Source organism: Humulus lupulus, chromosome 2 (genome assembly GCF_963169125.1).
Source record: "Humulus lupulus chromosome 2, drHumLupu1.1, whole genome shotgun sequence".
In the NCBI taxonomy this organism is placed as follows: domain Eukaryota; kingdom Viridiplantae; phylum Streptophyta; class Magnoliopsida; order Rosales; family Cannabaceae; genus Humulus; species Humulus lupulus.
The window spans coordinates 258,930,309-258,940,679 of NC_084794.1; the positions used below are offsets into that span (position 1 = coordinate 258,930,309).

General features: G+C 30.5%; 1 protein-coding gene across 1 annotated transcript; it reads right to left on the reverse strand.

Moving 5' to 3' along the window:
- Nucleotides 1–3,025: 3,025 nt before the first annotated feature.
- LOC133819281 (ribonucleoside-diphosphate reductase small chain A) lies at nt 3,026–7,742 on the reverse strand. Its single transcript, XM_062252480.1, has 9 exons — nt 7,366–7,742; nt 6,073–6,233; nt 5,325–5,373; nt 5,104–5,230; nt 4,744–4,809; nt 4,518–4,634; nt 4,090–4,252; nt 3,923–3,993; nt 3,026–3,397 (listed from the first exon to the last, which is right to left on the reverse strand). Exons 1-9 carry the CDS (start codon nt 7,550–7,552, stop codon nt 3,283–3,285), a joined length of 1,056 nt encoding a protein of 351 aa, XP_062108464.1. The 5' UTR covers nt 7,553–7,742; the 3' UTR covers nt 3,026–3,282.
- Between the last annotated feature and the right edge of the window lie 2,629 nt (nt 7,743–10,371).

Consider the following 10,371-nt stretch of genomic DNA (forward strand, 5'->3'; position numbering starts at 1 on the left):
ACCCAAAAATCATTTTCTCTAAGCTGAAAAAGGAGCCACTTTAATTATGGTTTAGCTTAAGAAAGTTAAGCTTATTGATTGATTATGATTCTTCGCTAACTGTCAACCAATAATAATTACAATAATAGTAATAAAATGGTAATTAGTCAGAGAATGAGTGTATTTGCATGGGAAAACAGAAAAGATTATTCAAAGAAAAATATGGAGTTAGGTGAAATGGATGAGTCATAGTCACACTCACTCTCACCATAACATTTATTAAAATTAACAGCTTCATTTGAGAGTTTCAAAGTTGTTATGAGCTGATTAAAAAATAAAAAACAGGGATGTTGGTGTATTTTCTAAGGCAATGAAACAATATTATTTTATTTATACATTTAACAATATTAGACTAGTTTCATGATTTCTTGTCCCAGCTCTCTTGTTCTTTTTTTTTTAATGTTTATCCAATTTAGAATTGGAGAGAGAGATTATTTTTTATATATTTTGTTTAAATTAAATTAATATAAAAGTTTTTCTTAAATAGAGAGAATGTCTTGCCACCAAAACTTAAAACGACCAAGGCAAGCAAACGTGATTGATAGTGTCAAGCCTTTAATAATAATAAAAAAAAAGTTCACAGAAGACAATAAAATGCCTAATAATAATTAAAAAGAAAAAAAGTAATGATTGTTTTATTTTCAGATAAAATGGCAAATTAGTAGAAGATAAAATAATTCATCACAAGCTTTTAATCTATCTTATCATAAATTATTATGGTATCATATAAACATAATAGTTTGTCATTTAAATAATAACACGAATTAAAATGAAATTTAATAGTTATCATAAATTAATAAACTTTAGTAGTACCTATGTTGCCTAAGTCAACAAATCCCACCCTAAAAACAAATAGCATCCATTATGCCAAATTGGCCATGCAAATGTGGAAAAGATAGAGAGATTGGCGAATAATTTTTGGGTGATAGTTCCTTAAATTATTTGTAATTTAGCAAATTAATTATTGAATTATAAAATGTAGCAATTAAGTCTGTAAACTAATTAAATAATAACAATTAAATCTCACTTGTGTGATTTTTAGAGTAATTTATTTTATGAAAAAGATTGTTTTACATTGCCAAAGTAAACAAATAGAGATTTTGGATTCGTCATTTTGTTCATAATGCTATATTTTGATATGCATAAGTTTAAATTTTATTTTTCATTGTTTACTTTTTAGAGGGAGAAATAGAGAAAAAAGAGAGAGATTGTGTGTTAGAATATTTAATAACGATATATATTAAAAATTAATTTGTTATAATTAATTGATTTTTTATTTATTTAATATATCAAAATTAATGATCAATATTTATCTGTTAAACCCAATTTGAATTTTCTAACTAAATGGAGGGAATATCTTAATTAAATTGAGAGAATATCTCAACTTCTATAATTGTGGCAGAGACTTTGATGGTAAATCTCACTCTATAAATATAGAGTACCAGTCCCAAGAAGTCCATGTACTCGTTCTAATTTCTCTTATAATCTAGAGTTGTAAATCAAGATTATCAATAGCAATGACTGGAGGTACATATATTCGATCATTTATAACAATCAGTTTATTCCACATTAGGATTGTTATAACAATAAGTTTATTCCGCATTAGGATTGTTATGTATCTAAATTAATATTTAATCTAACATTGTGATGTTAATTAAATGCATTTTATATTTTTGCTTTTCTATATTGACACTTTAATAATGTTATGCAATATTTTCCATCAATAATTAGTCACAAAATTACATATAATGACTTAATTACTATTGGTAATGAGATTAGGAACTTAATTACTATACTTTATAATTCAGCGATCAATTTGCTAAATTACGTATAGTTCAAAAGTTCATGCTAAAAATCCTAAAATTTTTTTCTGCAGTAGAAGAGATAAGGTTGTTTTGATAAGAATTTTTTATTTTTATTTTTTACCAAGTGGAAGATGGCATTATACCGTTTGTGTAACTATAATGAGTGCCCTGAGATAGTCAACAACTAATATTATGAGATTAACATGATATTTTTATTTAGATCATTACCATTTCTTTACTATTTAAAAGTGATTGCAAAGCCTGTTTCAACTGGCCTTTCCACAACTTTTGTCTTTGTATTCGGTTTAGACATTCATTACTAATTAACTCCTAATAAACTAGCCTATGATGATGGAATATTTTGGACACTAACCAATCCATTCATATCATTTTTTTCCCTACCAAAACAAAACAGAAAATGTCTACTCATACATAAATAGTTTTAAACTTTTGTACTCATTTTCCAATGACAATTATGTACACACACATATATAAAGGCATGTCGAAATAAAAAAAATAAAACGACTGTTATGTAGGTACATTCAGAGACTCAAATCTCAAACTTTATAACAACATAATCTTGGATTACTGTGCACACACAAATTTTGAAAAATATGAATAGTAAAAAATGATGTCACATGAGTAATTTTGGAGGGTAAATCTTGAGTTTCAATCAGTAATCTAAAAATATTTATATATATGTTAGGATATGTGACTGAGTATTCATACACGCAAGTATTTTTAATCTCATAATATTTGGAGTAGAACACTTTAAGACAAGTGTCGATGTTTTAAGATCAAAGTAAGTCCTATGTAAGTTATGTTAACTAATGAAAGGAAAAGGGTACCAAGTAGAAAAGCCTGTCACAACTACCACTACCGGACAGAAATCGCCATGAACACCTTGACAAGGAAGCTACTAACCTAAAACAGCATGTATTGCAGTTTATGTAGCATGCCATCATTACAATTCATACTTGGAATCTTTTCCATAAACATACCAAGAGGTAAGCAAATTATTCTTCTATTTAATCTCATATCTTATTGAAAAGGAAGTGCATAGATACCTAATTCATGTTAAGCAATGATAATCAATGAACTAATGAAAGAAAACTGAAGAAAGATCCCCAAGTTTCCATCTCATGCTAGTGATTTTAAAGTAGATAAAGACTCCTTTCAGCTAGGAAAAAAAAGAAATTGTTATATATTGATACAAGAACAGTAGTGTAGATCCAAAATTTATGTGTATATGACAAGTTTAAGGGAACTAAACTTGATAAATACTCACTTCAAATTATGGTTTGATATGATACTCACTTCAAATAATGGCTCAGATATGAGGTAGATGGCAGATAATATGTAGTTGACACAAGGAGTGTAACAACAATTTGATGCTGATTTGAGCATCTGAATGAAACTTGCAACACTGTGATGATGACTAGAAGTCCTCGTCCAGCTTGAAGACGAAGTTTCTTTCGCCACCTTGAAGGCTTGGCATTACAGATGCCTTCTGATAATCACCCACTCTTCTCTCGAAGAAGTTTGCCTTTCCTCTGCATAATTGAACAATGAAGAAGAACATCATGTTATTGAGCCATAAAGAAAACATTATGATCATAGTTTTAGTGCTAAACTATCAGATGAGTAATGTGGTAGTACAAAAGGTTTGGGCTATCTTAACTTCTCAGGATTCCCAATATTACTATATGGAAGAAAGAAAATTTAACCTGTTTTAATCTTTCCTTATTGCATACTCATGATAAAAAATTACAAACATAGAAGTTTAAAGTCTACAAGATGGATATCTACAAAAACAAATCATTTGTTGTACATGTAGTTTGCTAACTAAGGTTGGTCGGCCAACTTTGGGGTGTCACACCTTAGATAACAGTTAAAGTAATAGTACTGATATTATTATAAAGTGAGGAATAATAAACTGTCAAACTAACTTCCAAAGTAGTGTCTGTAAGTGGGTACAGAGCCTTGAGCAACCAAGTGAATTTTCTTACTATTAAGGCATCAGATAACCTAAGGTCCTTGAAAAATAATCAATTAAAATAGTATAGATATGAACTCACTGCAAAGATATAAACTCCATCCAATCAAAAGGATTTTCCACATTGTACTTTTTCTGGCATCCCAATGCAACCTGGGAACATAGAAAGCTTGACTTTAATTGAAAAGCATAAAGTAGATACAAAAATGTCAAAGAAAAAAGAACCAGAAATGAGTTCTTAAGAGATACCAAAAGTCGATCCGCAACAAATTTTATGTACTGGCTCATTAGTGTTGAGTTCATGCCAATCAATGCACATGGGAGGGCCTCACAAACAAATTCTGTCTCAATCTCAACGGCTTCATCTACAATGTGATGAACTTTTTCCCAAGGTAGTTGCTTTTGGAGTAAACTGTAAGCAATACATCACACGAGTATGTTATTCTTTCACTTAGCAAACCAAAAGGCAAAAATAACTGAATTCTCATATTCAAAAGTTCCCAAAAGAGAACCAAATAACCCAGATTCAGCCAAGAAAGTATCTAACACTAGCAGTATGCTTATTCTCAATACTGAAAGATGCCATATGTGAAATTTAACAGGTGTGAACCCCAACACATAAGCACATAAGCTTAGAGAAAGGTATAAGAAACAGAGAACAAACATACAAAAATTACCTGTACAGAAGACAAGCAAATTCACAGTGGAGTCCTTCATCTCTAGAAATAAGCTCATTTGAGAATGTCAATCCTGGCATTAATCCCCTCTTTTTAAGCCAGAATATTGCACAAAAGCTGAGGATGACAACAAGCACCAATAATAAGGAAAATGATCCGAAGAGATGAACTTGGCCACATCAAACACGTAAGGTGCATATGACTGATTACTATCAATGAAAATTACCTTCCAGAGAAAAATATTCCTTCAATACAAGCAAAAGCAACAAGTCGTTCCGCAAACGAAGTGGAACTGCGTGTCATATATAATAAGAAATTATGTAACAAAAAAGACAGGAAAAACAACTAATATGGAAAGGACTGTCAATGAAGTTTGAACAGATAACAAAAGTATCTAGCTCAAAGTTTGTCTAATGTAAAATTGAGAGAGCCATGGATTCATTAACACTAATAGCTTATTGAGATTTAAGCAATATCCCTTGAAATGAACAAACATAATATGCCACCTAAAACTATACCATGTAGCCACATAAGCTAGTGATATAGATTTTTTCCGGAAAAATTAAATAGAAAGATGCATTAGTACCTACGAATCCATTCCAGAGCCCACTTAGCCTTCCTCGAGATACAAGGAATGTTTTCAAGTGCATTGAACAATCTATGTTTCTCACTTGAATCCTTAATATATGTCTCCAAAAGCAAGCTGTACATTTCTGACAGTAGCAGAGCCAAAAAAGTATAACTCTAATCAGGTATGTGTTAAATGATTTATAGAAGAATGAGTGGAAAGCATCATTAAAGATATACCAGAATGAATATTTTCCATTGCAATCTGAAAGCCATAGAATGCCCGAGCCTGGGAGAAATGATGAACATTGAAGTAAATAGGCTAACCAGGAAAGAACAGAATATATATTAAGTTAAATAAGTGATGAATTCTTATATCTGAACGACAACAAAAATGGTTGAGGGAAGCAGAATAGGGGATAAGTAGGAATTTGCAACTTTTAATGAAGATATTAAATTGAGACAACTTAGTAAATTGGTGTCATACTTATTAAGGACTAACCGCATAGTTGCAGGTTTGAAAACAAAAACAAAGTCATTAAAATAGATCTGAGAAATTATAAAGTAGAGAATTCCAGCAAAATAGTAAGACAATGCAGAGCAAAGTACAGTGTTAAGAATTAACGAAATATTCTTTCACTTGTCATCGGCAAAATATTCTCATACTAAATGAAAAAAATGCTAATAAGGGTCAATATAAAATTTAGGTCTTCTACAGAAAACCTGTACCTATTTGTACAATCAAACGAGGAATTAGCCTGAAGACATACGACTTTCCAGTAGGATATCGGATAACCTTGAATAAAGGTGAAGAAGTCAAGAGTAGGATGAACAAGGAAGCATATGAAAGACCAAATATTAAATACAGATACTAAGCCACAATACTGTATTCATAAAAGGAATAAAAACAAAGAAAGAAAGAAAGAAAAAAAAGAACTTATCATACTCTTACAAATTAAATAGAACAAAACACACTGAGGAAAGTCACCTCTGGAATTTGAACATCATTCAGAAATCTTGCGGCCAAATTCTCCAAAACAATCCCATCAGATGCAGCAAAAAATGCCAAGACATGACTTATGAAGTGTTTCTCTGGATCAGACAAAGTATTCCACTGTTGAACATCATGAGAGAGATCAACCTCTTCAGCTGTAACCCCATCAACACATCATGAGAATACACTATTGCAATTTGAGAGCCAAGTGAACTGATGCACATAAACCAATACAGGAAACAATATGGAATCACGGTGACTGGCCCCATGCAATGATTAATCATATCTTTAAGATGGTATCTTTCTAACTTTGTAAATATTATTGGATTCTAGTTCTTAATCATGCCACTGTCCCACCTAAGATTATGTTTTTCTAAAGTACCATTAAAGTAAGAGTTTAGATTCAAGATGCAACTTTCATCAACCATCTGGTGCTTGTGCAAAACTCATGTTTGCCTTTACATTATAAGACATGATAATAATTCCAATTAGAGAGAGGACAACTACAGTTCAAGAAGTGTTATATCTGACAAAAATTGGTGATGAGAAAACTATCAGCCAAGGCCTTATCAAATGTGTGAACCAAACAGTTAGAATGAAGGGCATAAATGTAAAGCAAATATACATTTCATGGAAACTCAAACAGAGACTATAAATATAATGTTGAACATGAATACTAGACTAGAGTTGTAAACACATCAAAACTCAGGAAGCAAAAGCGAAAAAAGAAAATTTTACTTTTTAAAGAAACTAAATATTTTGGTCAGCTTAATAAATCAGACCTCAGAATTCTCCTCCAAAAAAATCTTCTGGGGCCCAATAAGAGATTAAAAAAAAAAGCTACAGCTTTCTTCACAAAGCAGCTCCTTGGGAAATAAGTCAAAAAACGGTAAAATACAACTTAATTTAAAAGTACAACCTCAAAAAGAAACAGAGCAAACTCAACTTCATGTTCCTGAAAAAAACTCAGTGTTAACAAAATGACCCAAAACTGCACAGTAGTTTCCCATTTTCCGAACACAGCTCGAAAATTAAAAATAAAGACCATCTAATTAGCAACCCAAAAACTAGTTCAACAGAATCAAAAAAAAAAAAAAAAGAATATCAAGAAAATCCCTGCAAAGCCTCTTAATTCACATGATAACAGAAACGCAAAATTTGAGAAAATGGAAAATTAAAATAATAAAATAACACATACCCACTTACAATTACACAACAAAAAACAGATAAATAAAATAATTAAAAGCATGTGAATTTAGAGACTGAGAGGTTGGCAATAAATAGTACCAGTCCAAAAGCTGGCTAAAGCCTTCTTGTACATCTCCCAAACTTGCTTATATCTTACAGGAAACATACAAAACCTCTCGCTTTGCTCCATTAAAATTGGCTCATGCTCATCCACTTCTTCTTCTGGTTCATCTTTCTCTCTCATATGGGAACCTCCTCTCTCCACCCCATTTGTCAAAGACCCCATTTTTCTTTTTCTTCTCTTTATTTTTGTGTGTGGCACTGGTTATGGTTTTCCCACAAGGTGGCGTACGGACAGATGAAGAGAAACCCTTCTAAAACCTCAGAGGAGAAGAGAGAGAATGAAATGAAAGCAGAGCGAAGGGTTGAAAATCGTCACAGAGACCAATGATGATCTTATGATTAGAGATTGATTTGTTTTGCTTGTTTCTACGTGGATGTCGGATTGTGTACTATTCTGGGAGTTTTTTTTTTCTTAGAACGACATCGTTTTGCATATACGATGAAATGAAATGAATTGAATTAGGCTTCTTGGACCTAAAGTTGGGCCTGATTTGGTTAACCCGTTGGAAATTGCATTGAACGACATTGTCTTGCAATTAAAGAAAATATTTTTACAAAAAATACTTAATTTTGCAAAAAAGAAATATATTTTTACGATGAAACTTTTTTTTTTCTCAATTTTATGATTTTTGAATTTTTTTATATTTTAACGATTTTACCTTTTTTTTTTTGTTATTTTTACATTGATTTTAGATTTATTTTGAATTAATATTTATTTGTTATTAGAGACGCGCATTCGATGCATTCAAACATTTTTATAATAACTCAATCTAACCTAATTAAGCTTCAAAATTTAATACAACTTAATCTAACTAGTAATTGAATTGTTTTGTTTTTTTAATTGAATTTTGAGCTGAACCTGATTTTTAATATTAAAATCTAAACAAAATCATTGGTCAAAGATTATTATCTCGTCCAATTAGTTGTTTTTCCAAATATTGTATTTTTGTAATTATTATCTCGTCACTTCGTCAATCTTCAACCTAACTATTGGAAATATTTCCCCTCCTAATGCAACCATGTCTTCCAGATCTATATTGTCAAAGATTCCCTCACACACATTATTCAAATCTTATCTTGAGTACGCATAACTCAACAACTCATCACTGAAAGTCTGAAATATCTATTTCTCTCCATGTTTTTTATTTCTTTCTTGAGTTTTCTTTCTCGGACCTAAGTGGTAGAATAACCATCTAGTAATTTTCGACAAAATCAAACACACATATATAAGTTTTTGATGTTAAGGAAAATAAAAATCAAGGACTAATTAGTTCATAAAATGAAAGACTATATTTAAAAAAAAAAGTGAATTAGAGTATAAAATTCAAAATTATATATTGAAAAAATAAAAATGTAATTGGTTGTACTGTTTATAAATTCATGTATAAATTTTTTTGTTTGGTATAGTTAAATCTAAAAATGATTTTTATTTGATGACAATACTTTTTTGGCTTTATACTTTTTTACGCTTTGTGTTTTGTCTCATTACCTATTTGGACCTTGTGTTTTGACAAATTACTTTTTGGACCCTGTGTTTTCTAAAATAGTTCAAATAGACCCCTAAACTTGATTTTGATCAATTTTTTTTTAACTAAAATCACAAATAATTCATCAAACTAACAACTCAGAACAAAAATACAGTCATTCTGCCTAAGAACTGTGTTGTTATACTCAATTTTTTGTTCATCAAAATCATGTTTATGGGCTTATTTGAACCATTTTACAGAACACAGGGTCCAAAAAATAATTTGTCAAAACATAGGGTCTAAACAGGTAATGAGGCAAAACACATGGTCTAAAAAGGGATAAACCCTACTTTTTTTTTTGTCTTTCATTATAATATAAATGTATAATAATTATTATTTGAATGTAATATTGTTTAACCCAAAATTAGACAAGGTGATGTGGTATAGGAAAAGGACACGTGGCCACAGAAAGTATTAAGTTTGCATGTAATAGTCCATCTACACAAGTTGGTCGATTATACTCGATCAACATGCAGGTAGCTAGCCACCTTAGAACTAGGAAAGAGATTAAAGCTTATTACACAAAGATTGTTGGTCGAGCAGATGAGGCTTGGTCGATGGCATGATACCCACACAGGCTGCTCGGAAGATTGAGTTGCTCGTAGGACGTTCCATTCAACCAGAATGACTCAGATTTTATGAGATATTTATGTAACCGATATTTGAATTTATTTTTTATATTCTTTTATTATGTAATCAATTGTAATAAGCCCACATTATACGTGTAGGGCATACTTCATGCTTGTAAGGTCCATGACCCACTAAGGGACTCTATAAATAGAGATCTCTCACAGTCATTATGCTCTTATGTGCACTTTACATACAAAATCTTTGTCGAATTGTATTATCTCTCAGGCTTAGGAAACTCAATTGAATCTTGTTCTTCTGATATTGAGTTTGGGATCTTTCTTAATTAATAAAAGTGTAAGTGGACGTAGGTCATTACCAACTCTTGAGGCCAAATCACTATAAAAAAATTTTGTGTCGTTTACTTTAATTCAGCTCTTTAAATTCTTAATTGTCGTTTAATTTGACTCAGTGTCGTTGACCAAAACGTCGGTCTTCAAATATAATAATAAATTTATATTAATTATTTATTAATAGTAGTTATTTATTATTATATATTTTATTTAACAATAATAATATATTTTTCATGAAATAAACTTTTTTTTAACAAAGTTTAATATTTACATAGGTTAAAAGTGAAAAAGAATAAATAAACGTGAAATATTATAAAATATTTACTGGCTAGTTAAAAAAGAGGAGTAGAGGAATAAATATTAAAGTCTAAAGGGTATATACTCATTTGGTACCCTGAATTTTGTCAAAATACAAATTTGGTATTCTAGGTTTTCAATAATGCTTATCTGGTACTTGTAATTTGATATTGTACATATTTGGTATCCTGAACCCTAATTTGATGGATAAAATTTTCTCATTATGACTAAATTGTCAT

Coding starts and splice junctions, on each gene's coding strand:
- LOC133819281 (XM_062252480.1), bottom strand. CDS start 7,552: ATGGGGTCTTTGACAAATGGGGTGGAGAGAGGAGGTTCCCATATGAGA. Junction 6,234..7,365: donor TTTAGCCAGCTTTTGGACTG/GTACTATTTATT, acceptor ATGGGGTTACAG/CTGAAGAGGTTGATCTCTCT. Junction 3,994..4,089: donor TTGTTGCGGATCGACTTTTG/GTATCTCTTAAG, acceptor CTATGTTCCCAG/GTTGCATTGGGATGCCAGAA.